The following is a 12504-nucleotide window of genomic DNA, read 5'->3' as shown; positions in this document are numbered from 1 at the left end:
CCAACAGGGAAAGATCGCCCCCCTTTAACTGGCGGTAGTTGATATATTTGGCAGCGGTGTGGGTGCTAACGGCCATGTGAGCTCCACATGACCCTCTGCACGTTACACTTTATACTGCTACTACTGTATATGACTGGATTACTAACCCTTCAAACTCAATCCATTTATTTAATGTACAGTATTACAGTACAGCCACAATTGAGTGCAGCAAGTGGAACCTGGTCTCACTCCCAACTCGTCAAATTCCGACACTTGGTCAGTGGCCCCCTCGGCGTCAGAGCGGGGGAGTTCGTGCAGGGCGGGTGAACGGGTGGGTCAAACAAACGCAGGACTTTCACCAAGGAGACCGCTGTTTGTGTCCTGTGTGAAACCAAGTCAACGTTGACTTATTTTTGTTTCGTGACTTTTCGGACTTTACCAACAGCAGTTACGTAACAGACGTGGTTATTTAACACAACTAATTTGAACCCAACTAAGTAAACCTACGTTGAAAGTTTATTTGGAAAATAAACTGTATGCATGTAATGAGGGTTTCCAGGCTTACGGTGGTCTCTCTCTCACACACACACACACACACACACACACACACACACACACACACACACACACACACACACACACACACACACACACACACACACACACACACACACACACACACACACACACACACACACACACACACACACACACACACACACACAATGAAACTAATACAATTGAGAGCAGGAAATATGTGTCCGTATTGTATCTGCACCTCGCAGCAATGAATACGTTTACTGTATGTAATCTTGCAAAATTTTAATATCACATTTTTACAATTTTCTTGACCAAAGCTGGTCAGAGTACGTCTGGACTTCAAATGAAATGAAGATATTAAGCACAAACACACGGCGCACGCTAAGCGCTTGGGATTTACGGCGGCCCACATAGAGGAGAACGTCCATCCCCATAAGAAAGCGGAACCACAGGAGTCACGTTACATGGACTTACAGAAACAAAACAACACAACGAAGAGGTGTTCAAGGAGACAAAGAGGAGGAAAACAAAAGTGGCAGAGTGCTTTGAGCTGCTGAGACAGAGAGAGGTGCCTGCACCGATATCCTTAAGACCGCTGAGTGGGTTTTTGCGAGGGTTTTGTGGTGAATTAATTTCATCAGACGGACAATTTCTCGACTGTGACAAGACGTTTTGCGGAACCTTGAAAAATATCTGATTGAAAATGCAAAGATTTTCAAAGGCTATAAAACACCTCAACAGACCCTGGAGAAGGGACACACAAACTGTACACCCACACATACTCACACACATCGGGCAGGCAGGCAGGCACGCACGCACACAGACAGAGACACACACACACACACACACACACACACACACACACACACACACACACACACACACACACACACACACACACACACACACACACACACACACACACACACACACACACACACACACACACACACACACACACACACAGGCACCTACAGGCAAATGCAGATATACAAACATTAGTGCACCGCAGCCTAAAACTGTCTCTCTGTGTTGATTTTTCTGGGCTCCTAAATCTGGTTTGGGGGCAGAGACGGTGCCCACTCGATTCTTTTATGCCATGCAGCAGGTTTTCTGGGGGAAGGAGAGATGCATCCAACTCGTCTCATGGGCACTGCACAATCAGGTAAACGAGAAGCAAAAGCGAGAAGGAAAGGCGCGATGAGTCTGGTTACAGAATGGTTGAGGAGAGGAGACCATTTCAAACAAACAAACAAAAAGGGTGTAAAGGGTTAAAAAGAAATGTAGAAGTGTAGATGTTGATGATTGTTACGGAGCCAAATGATTTCTGAATTACTAAAATTCAAGATGAATTGAAAAAAGTAGACCCTAATGAACGGTATCGGGTTCTATTGTATTGGTGTCTGATGAAATAAAGCTGATCAAAATCCGATCCTTTCTTTCCTGGATTCTGCTGTACTGTCCTCTGGCATTTCACTGCATATCAGCGTGAAATAAAAGCGCACGTGAATGTGAAAAATGATTTGACTGCACCAGTGAGCGACTCTGTTCCGAACACTCGGGTTGGCAAAAGATCGCTTAACTCTGACTGTCTCTCTGCTCTCTTTCTCAAGACCAGTGTACAAACCAATCAGCCGTCAGCGTCTCATTGTTAGCCGGTGCAGAACGTGGATTTCAGCGGTTAAAAGATATAAGTTGATGGCAGGCCAAAACAGAAGCCGTCTGTTGTGGGGTTTGTGTGCTCTCTGTGAAGCCCGTTTCTGCACTAGGGGTGTTCCCGGTTATGAATAGAAGTAGTTGGATCTGATTGGTCAAGCCTTGCCGATCGTTGGACGATCATCAAATCGTTTTCTTTGCTCGTTTGCGACATTGTCTTCCATTTCTTCCGCACAAGACAAAAGAGCTAAAACTGCCAATTTTCATTTTGACTTGGAAAAAGATTGTGTTCTACAATATAATCTATATCTAATCAATATAATCTATCTGTTTGTCGCGTTGCATGGGAAGGTGCGGCGCTGTCCATAGTGCTGAAACAGAGCTATAGACAGGCTGCCTGCTTGGTGGCTGTAAATAGACTAGAACCTTACTCTCTAGCATATATTTACTAGCACCAAAGAGATTGATTGAAAGCCAGTCTCAGATTTTATTATTAACAATATTATTATAGGCTGATATTTATGCCAAAATAGGCTATATATCATGTTTTATTTGTTATGTACTGTGAATGTATTTTTTTAAAGGCCTATTGTTTGTTGTCTGTATGAGTTGATTTGGTGACAAATGAGTTAATGAGTTATTAATAAAGCTTTCTAATCTAATATGCTGGGAGAAACCAAAAGTAGTTCTATAATCCAACATTCAGCACCCATATTTACCCGGGTATTTATTTATATATATATATATATATATATATATATATATTTATATATATTTATATATATATATATATATATATATATATATATATATATATATATATAGGTCACCAATCAGCATGCCATGGTACATGCAGCTCAGTGAAATGATGAAAAATGTAAGGTATAGACAGTATTGCCTTAAGCCACAGCAGGATACTCTAATCTATGTTAGTTCAGCAGAAATACTTTGATGCCTTGTGTGAGATTTATGTTAGAAAAATATTCCACAGGGACGGCTACATTTGATCTGCGTATTCTGCACATCTCTGCCCAATCCGATAGCCATTCATATCTGTAATTGGACTTGGTATTAAATCCAGGTCAATAAAATCCCAACCCACTTGATACTAGTGACCCTACTACTGCCCTGTATCAACTATTCTGTTTCATTGGCATACTAGAATCTGATCATAGCACGACCTCCACTGCAACAATAGTTGAAAGAGAAATGTTTCGGCTTGACAACGAAATCTACCGCCTCCTCCGATGTTAACATTTATACATTCTCTGAATGTCTAAAGCTATTTAACACTTAGCAGGGAGTTGAAATGAGTAAGGAGAATAAATCACAGGAGCTAGGCAGCGTACCACCACGGCTCTCACAGTATATATCCTTCTAGGCGGCCCTGTAAAACGTTATATAACAAACCAACACTGAATCTTAAGCAGGTGAATCTGTAAGCCGGCAGAAGAAACAGTGATTTGACTTCTGGTAATCAATCGTTTTCTAAGAAAAAAAAAAAAAGCAAACGCGGTTTTACAGTCCCATCAAAGAGAGGAGCCGCTGCAACAGTCTACGCACACTGTGCATTATCGGGAAAAATGTGGGTCGGGGTGTTTCAACGTCTTTTTTTTGTTCTCCCCTTTGCCGCTCTGTGAGGCAAAGAACATTACAGCCACGGTCTGTTTGAAGACAAGGGAAGAAGGAGTAACGGAGAGAGCAAGAAAGAGAGAGGAAGAGGGAATAGAAATAGAGGTATAACGCTGTAGCTCAAGGGGGGCTTACGAGTTTGCGTTCAGAGCACTCAGATCCGAGCCCCTGCTGAAAGGAGAGTAAAAGTGAGATATCAAACAACTCAGGAGCGATGAAAGAGAAGAGCAGAGAGGTGCGGGAAAAGAGAGGAGAGTGAGGGAAAAGCTCTCTTCTCCCGTGTGTTGTTTTTGTTTTTCCTTCCTCTCCTCGCTGCGTTTCAGTGGAGCGAGGGACGACCTCGCTAGGTAGAGCGCGGCTCTTCTCTCTCTTTTAAGTCCCACTCACTCTCTCGGTTCCCTTTGAGGATCAGCCAGAGGGATCAGCAGAGGAGAGGGAGTGATGGAAAAATAAAAAAAATAGATGGAGAGAAGAGAGAAGGCATGTGAAAGTGTGTGTGTGTGGGGGGGGGGGGGGGGGGGGGGGGGAGTTGGAGAGGTACGACCGAGTAGACAAGAGTTTAAAAACTGGTAAAGACGAATTTTAAAAAGTGAGGTAGACAGGGCAGCAGTGAAGGATGAGGGAGCGAGGGAGGGAGGAAAGGATGGAGGATGAACGGACAAACGACAGGGCAATGGACAAAATGGTTGATAAAATGACGGAGATTTTGACAGAGGCTACATGCAGTTGATATGACAGTCTGAAATCCAGTGGTGCCAAAATAAAAGTATTTCGTTTGGCTGCACCGTAAACACATACAGCGATACGGAGATACGAAGAGATGTGTGTTGTTTTTTTTACTTCCAAAACAATGTGGCTGAGGTTAATTCATTCAAGGGAGACGTTGCCGCTGTAAAATCAGCAAAGTTTTCCTTTCGTCTCTCCCTCGTCCTCCTGATCTGACAACAGGGGAGGAAGGTGTGTGTGTGTGCGTGTGTGTGGAGCAAACAGTCCTCTGTAGCTCTAAGGATTCCAAATTAGGGAAGGTGAGGGTAAAACTGGTAAAAAGTGAATTAAAACGCACTGTACATTGACAAGCTAGCAGTATAGGAAGAATAGTGTGGACAGATGGAGGATGAACGCAAAGACAATCGATCATCCTTCCTGTCATTTTTCTTTTTGTAAGAGTTGGAATGACAGGAAGACTGCCGACATAAAGAGCCTCAGAACATTTGGACCCTGAATAGATGGAGTTCATACGACAGCCTGTACCAACACTGAAATCCAGCGGTGCCAACGAAAAAAAAAGCTGAGCCAATTTCTGGAGCTGTCCGCAGCTGCTGCTACTTTCACCATCTCGTAAGACGAGAGCTGATTTAAACAATACCCTAAGCTGTCTTGATGTGAATTTCATTCTGGCATTATGTGATATTGTGAACATTCGTGGAAGATCGGGTTAACGCAGGAAGCTCCTGAATGTCACTGTCTATCAAAAAGCAGAGAGGACGTGCAACAAAACGAGGCTTTCCTCTTCACTGGAGCCAACGCAGAGGCGGCGGGCAGGGCCGCGAACAGAAGACTAACGAGGGTCAGCGAGGACTAGGACACAGACGAGCAGATCCGCGCCAACACATCCGCATGCTAAATAAAGTAACATCCACAGTAAATGCAACACATGCAAGCGTTTGTTTTCAAAAAATGGCGAAGAAGACATACATTTTTCTTTTTTTTTCGCCCTGGGTCATGAATTAACACACTCCCACACAGCTGACAAAAAAGGTGCACAAAAGGCATGTAAGCGGAGCATATTCATGCACGGCCTTGATATGCATATGTGCAGAGATCTTGCAAGACAAAAGAGGCAACAGGAGAAGAGGGGCAGTAAACGAGAGCTTGGCATCGGCGCGGCGCGGTTAAGCCTCTGCATTTTTTAAAATGTTTCTTAAAGGGGTTTAGATGAGGAAGGGTTTGTTCTATAGCCCCCCTTCCCCACCCCTCTCCATCCCCATAGCTTCCTGCTCTCCACTTCTACATGCATTTAGCCTCCTTCTGTCTGTTCTCCTCATGCAACTGGCGGGGGGGGGGGGCACTCTGGTCTGGAGTTATGGTGAGGGGTCAGTCTCCCTCTCATACACACATGCAGCTCCATCATAAAAACGTGCAGACATATGCAATGTTCACGCACAGGTTGAAAAAACACAGCTTTTCAGCAATTTTTCGACAACCACAGCAGCACTCTGGGTGAAAGCCTCTAGAACCAAGTGGATGCTCTGTGCAGAGAGGTGTCCGTCAGAACAGCACGTTCCTCGCTAAGAACATAGCAACCAAGAATGCTCTGCACACGTCAGCCACCGAGAGCCAAAATAAGAATGTCAGCAGAAATCATAAAGATGGGTTCTTTGTCGTCAGAGCTTCATACTCGGGCTGCAACTAACGGCTATTTTGAGAATTAACCTGTCCAATAACACTTCGATTTTTTATCAGATAAAAAGAAAAACTAATATTTCCAGTTTTTATAAAAAATAAATAAAATTGAAATGAGCTGATTAGCGTTAGCTAAATCTGCCATCTCCAGCAGGTTTGTGTCTGTTTTGACTGACCAAAGAACAATTACAGTGTAATTAAAAAACGGTTGTGACGGACAGAAATACAACCCTGCGTCGTTGTATTTGTGATGGTTTAATTTAGCCGGGCGTTAGCTTTATCAAGCGTTAGCTTTATCAAGCGTTAGCTTTAAAAATTGCTTTATCAAGAGCCCGACTTCATGGATCGTCACAAAACAAAGAGCACTCAAACGGCTGTCCAATTAATTTGTTTCTAAATCACAACCTGTAATTGTGCCTCTGCACTTCATGGTCTCTGCTTCCGCCATGTTTCCAAGGAGACGCCGTCACTTAAAACATTAAAAAAAAACAACAACATAAAATGAAACATCTTGGAGGTTGTGCTACATCAAGGTTAGTAGATCAAAAGGAGATACAGCTCTCTCTCTCTCTCATAGCGCTGCTTACTCGTGTTGCTCTAACACATGCACAGCACGGGGAGGACAACAAATAAGGATCATGTAGGACAAGCACGTGACCTCTGTGTTGGTGTCATTAGGATATTTTGTTGCTGTTGCTGCATGGATCCTGTCACAGTTTATTCTTTATACATTGGGAGAGGAGAAGCGTCTGTGTGTGTGTGTGTGTGTGTGTGTGTGTGTGTGTGTGTGTGTGTGTGTGTATCTGCATTAGCGCTTGTGCTGGAGAGTAAGAGATAAGTGAATACGCACCGTAAATGAGAGAGAGAGAGAGAGAGAGATATGTAATTTGCAAAAAAAACATGGGATGAAAACGGCAGGAGATAGAAGAAGGGAGGAGGACAAAACAGAGAGGAGCCACAGAGGAGCATGGGAGACGAGGATGAAATAGGAACGTCGGCAGGATGGGAGAGAGAGAGCAGAAGAGAGAGAGGGAGAGGGAGAGAGAGGGAGAGAGAAACAGAGAGAGAGTGGTAGTAGTGGAGGTGTGGTGGGGGGAAGCAGAGGTCTCTTAACCTTGTGCGACGGGGCGTGTGCTTGTAAATAAACATCAGCCTGAGATTATTCCGAGCACGAAGGCCCAGACCGTGGGGCCCTGAGGTCAGAGTGGGCCCATACCTGGCTCTGTCTCTCACACACACACACACACAAACGCGCACAGACACGCACACATACACATTCAAACGCACACACACCCGCACACACCCTCTTACTACATCCAAACCAAACACAAAGACGTTGTGTTAGAGCCTATTCAAATACTAGTGCACGCACACAAACACATGAAAACAGACACATATATTTGGGATGTAAAAAAAAAAAACACGAGCATGCATGGATCTGAACACACACTCATCCGCACACACAGACACACACAGACAAATGTAAAGTGACAAATGCACACAAACACATACAAGCGCACGCTAAATCTAGCAAGACAAAAACAAAGTGGATTTGAACAAAGAGAATATGCACACTGCTGAAGTACCCACTCACACAGTGCCCACAGACTCACAGAAAGCATTGCATACAATCCTGCATGTACACACACACACACACACACACACACTCTGTCTCTGTACTGTTAACACCCCAGATGTCTGCAGACATCCAGTCATCCCGAGCTCAGACGCTGTGTGTCATCCATCTCGTTTTTTTTTGTTCTTCCCTTGTTGTTTTTGAGGAACCGACTGATGAGTGCAGACACTGGGATGTGGGATTATTCACAATGACATAACATGGCGCGAGATTCACAGCACAATCGCACTAATCCGTCGACTACCTCTTAAGAAACCTGGAAATGGGAGGCGGAGCGAGTGGGGGCCCTGTGGCTCCAAAGGTATCTTTTCTTTACTAGTGAGTTACTACAACTAACTTTTTCATCATCCCCTCACACTGTGGGAATGTGTCTGATCTAAGGACAATACGGCGGTGACTAACGGTTATTTTCCATTATCGACTCATCTCCAGACTATTTTCAAGATTAATCGATGAATCGGTCGGTGCATAAAATGTCAGACAAATGTGAAATATGTGTTTACTTCAAAATAGTTTGTGATTATTTTTCGAATCGTAGTTCTAAAGGAAAATGAATCCTGCATGAATAAACACAATGCTTTTACGTATACGTAGTGACTGTATAATGAAAGGTATTAATGACAGACTCATTTCACGGACAAAGTACACAAATTATTGTAGCATTATCACAAAATGAAATCCATTTAGATGGAAATGGTAAAACCACCTATTGAGCACATAACATCAACCTTTTATAGAGAGAGAAAAAGTTGATAATCTCAGTTTACATGGGGATAAATCCAGTTGATTCGCACTCAATGTTTAACTTTAAGGTTCTTAGGGTCCCAAAATTTGATCAAATCTGCTGTCTTGATATTGTGGTGTGACAAAAAAAACTATCTCCATCAAAACTGAATTAACTGATAGGAACAACAGAAAACATATGCATTGTATATGTGGTGTGCTTACTGTTCAATGCTGGGGGAGAGGTAGAGTTTTGGGAAGACTTGGGTGGCCTCAGCATCCTCAAAGCTCACTGAGAGAAGGGCCACGTCCTCTCCAGGGTCCACCGCTGTGTCCTGAGAAAGACAAAGCCAGGTTGGTAATGTTAGTCGGTAAAACCACTATCTATAGGCAAAACACCATTGGTATGAAGCTGGGACTCATTTACATAGCCACAGCCTGCACTGGGATCGTTGCGAGTTATGGTCTGGGGTTTGCATGAAGTGAACTAGTTTGTAGGACGTTGACACGTTTAAAGGCCAATCTGCTTATACAGCATTTTGTGTTTTTGACACTCGCCTGTTCCACGTAACAGATACACTTCTATTGTACTAAATGTAACAGTCCACACTGAATTCGAGACCACAGGACCCTAGGTGTTTTTTCTACTCCAAGTCTTTTTTCTGTTTCTTTAATGGTGCACACTTGTTTGTATAAACAAAATGAGCACTTGAGTTTAGTCCTGCCTACTTTTTCTCTCTTGCCCAAACCGGGTGGCGACTCCTCAGGTTGTATAGAAGTCTATGAGAAAGTGACTCTACTTCTCTCTTGATTTATTACCTCAGTAAACATTGTAAACATGAGTTTATGGTCTCAATCTCTAGTTTCAACTCTTCTTCAATACAGCATGATGTTCATTTAGTAAATGATGGTCCATTTAGAGTCAAACAGACCATAAAGCAGGGGATGATTTAAGGCGGGACTACCTTGTGATTGACAGGTTGCTACCACTACCAGAGTCTTATACGGAGTCTCTACGTCACTTTATTGCAGTCCAAATATGGTCACTTTTATTCACTGGTTACAAAAAAACAAGATGGCAACAGCCAAAATGATGAACTCAAAGCTTCAAAACCACAGTCCACAAACCAATAGGTGACAACAATGTCCACTTTTATATATACACATTTACTATGTACAGTCTATGGTGTGGGAGCAGATTGTTAAAAGTTTCAAGGTAGTCACGTATCCATAAAATAAGCTATTTAAGCTATTTAAATTTAAAAGTTGTAGAAAATGAAACCCTAATTTGATGAGAGATCTGAAAGGATTCCGATTTAATACAGTATTAAGATTTGATTTAAACCCAACCCTGGGGATCACAATCTTCCATGTGTGCACAACAAGTGGGCAAGTCCCAAAATCTTGAAGGAGATGGAGAAGAGGAAAGACACCAGAAGAAACATCTGTTTCATTTCATGCCACATTAGCTTCAACAGCTGCACTACGTGGCTGAGCTGATGACTGGGAGCACCAATCAAGTCATGTGTGAGATGGATGCAGAGGCCACCCGGAGCTGCTCGCTGCAAACCTCGTCTGTCTCTCCAAGGTTCTAATTTCTCATTCTGTGATGTTTTTCCTCGAGCATGGCTACTTCTCAGGCACTGTCATTAGTGCAATTCCACATCAAGTACCATTCTGGGTTCTCTCTCTCCCGACAGAGGCTCGGCGGCGTTAATCAAATGTCTTACAGATGGTTTGAACTCATCCATTTGTTATAATCGCTCCCTGCCGTGGTGAGAGGAAATCTAACCACCACACATGATGGACAGAGGCACAGCGCAACCAGTTTGCAGCATGGCGGCCTGAAACGTGATCGAGCTCATTAAACGATTCCACACGCTCTGCTGATCCCAAAACCAAACTGACCGTTGGTTTGAGAAAAAAACACGGCTGAGTGGGTGGAAAAATGAATTCCTTCAGTGCACATTTCCTCTCCAAGCGGAGTGGAATTAATTTTTCTGCATGTAATCTAAAGACTTTGACCATTAAAGAAAGAAAACAAATTAATAAAAAACAATTAAATGAACATAACATCATTGCAGCATGGGATACAAATGTATTGGACCTAAATAAACATATCTTAAATCCACAGTGCATTTATACAGAAGCACATGCAGATATCAAGAGTCACAACAATGGCTGCAGCTCTACTGACTATCATGCAGTCGGACTTGTCGGGCAGATACATTAGGGGGTAAAGACATAAAGAGTAGAAGGGAGACAGTGAAAGACAGCGGGGTGTGTGGCATCCAAAAGTGTTGCCTGATGGAATCAGCTCACATCAATATAGTGTGCATCAGTAAACAAGAACTGCACTCTGTCCCACAGCAGCGCTCGCGGCTTCTGCCGCTGACGATATGGGACAGATAGGAACAGGCGTGGGGATGTGGGGCTGGGGTGGAGGTGGGGGTTTGGGAAAAGATTGTTTTGCTCCAGTTTGTAGCTGTCAAGTCCTGTTCTCCTCTTTATAGGTGATTTAATGGGTGCTCCCTTTGGACTGGGACAGAGCAAACAGACAGATGAGACCCAACAGGAAGGTGAGAGGGCCAGGAGAGGAACATAGGGCAGCTCTGTACAGGCTGCAGTGGACCAATCCCCTGTTTTGGTCGGACTAAAGGCGCTGTTGAAGGGAGAGCCTTTTTGTGAAATGATTCAGACTCATCTCATCCCAGCAGACAGCGAAGGGCTGTCACAAGTCATATTGCATCAATGAAACAACTAAAGGCAGACCCTTTAACTTTTTGCTAATGCCATTCTAAATAAATGTGCTACGCAAAGGAGCTGAAGCTATGTAGATGAAAATATAATTTTTGGCCTTGTTATAACTATACATCGAACTTTACATGTTTATTTCACAAACTTTTAGATAAAACTGGTAAGTAACACGTATACACCGTCAGTCAGGTTTGATCACCAGTAGTCTCTTCCAGTGTATGAGCCTCAAATGAAATAGCATTTAAACAAGAGTAAGAATCTACAGCCACATTATTGGCTCTGTGAGGCTGTACTTAAAGTAGAATATAATAGAAATATACTTTATTCATCCCCAAGGGGAAATTTGTCTGTGGCAGCAGCAAACAGGGTTAAAAAATAAAATAGAAATATTAGGTATGGAAAATGCACACTATATACAATATAATAAAATAACAGAGCAGGACCTATTAAATTTAAGAAAATAACGTAATAAAAATGCACAGTATATACACTAAATAGAATCATATTAAATTAACTAAGTAGGAGAAAATAAACAAAACAGTAGTGCACAAGATCACCAACAGCAGCAACAACAGTGTAGCATTGTTACAGTCTAGTGTTTGATTTGGCCAGAGGTGATTTATTATAAAGTCTAATGGCAGAGGGCAGGAATGTTTTCCTGTATCGGTCCTTGTGACAGCGGAGCTGAATCAGTCTATTGGAGAAAGTGCTCCGCTGTCCCTGCAGTAGGTAGTGGAGAGGGTGGTCCGGGTTATCCAATATGGATAATAGTTTCTTCAGTGTCCTTCTCTCCACCACCTCTTCCAGATAGTCTTGTTTGCAGCCAATGATGGAGCCGGCCTTCTTAACCAGTTTGTTAAGTCTGTTGGTGTGTCCGGCTCCAATGCTGCTCCCCCAGCAGACTACGGCGAAGTACAGTGCACTGGCCACAACAGACTGGTAGAACATCTCCAACATCTTGCTGCACACGTTGAAGGACCGAAGTTTCCTCAAGAAAAAGAGTCGACTCATCCCCTTCTTGTACACAGCGTTGATGTTGGCCTTCCAGTTCAGTCTGCTGTCGATGGAGACACCCAGGTACTTGTACTCCTCCACCGTGTCCACATCCTCTCCCTGAACTCTCAGCGGTTGTGGAGTCGTCGTCTTCCTCCTGAAGTCGACCACCATCTTTCTGGTCT

The 12504-nt window shown here is 43.3% G+C and overlaps 1 protein-coding gene across 4 annotated transcripts in view; it reads right to left on the bottom strand.

The window, feature by feature from the left end:
* The window catches only part of babam2 (BRISC and BRCA1 A complex member 2), an 88529-nt gene that overhangs the window by 19909 nt on the left and 56116 nt on the right, over positions 1 to 12504 (bottom strand). For all 4 annotated transcript variants that reach the window (XM_076108216.1, XM_076108218.1, XM_076108217.1 and 1 more), the window contains exon 7: positions 8795 to 8904. In XM_076108216.1, coding sequence (XP_075964331.1) covers positions 8795 to 8904 — 110 coding nt within the window. The remainder of the gene's footprint in view (positions 1 to 8794; positions 8905 to 12504) is intronic.

Source organism: Anarhichas minor, unplaced genomic scaffold (assembly GCF_050575085.1).
Source record: "Anarhichas minor isolate MPS153535 unplaced genomic scaffold, ASM5057508v1 ptg000040l, whole genome shotgun sequence".
NCBI lineage: Eukaryota > Metazoa > Chordata > Actinopteri > Perciformes > Anarhichadidae > Anarhichas > Anarhichas minor.
Note: the sequence above shows the minus strand (reverse complement) of the source record. Positions and strands in the feature narration are given on the sequence as shown.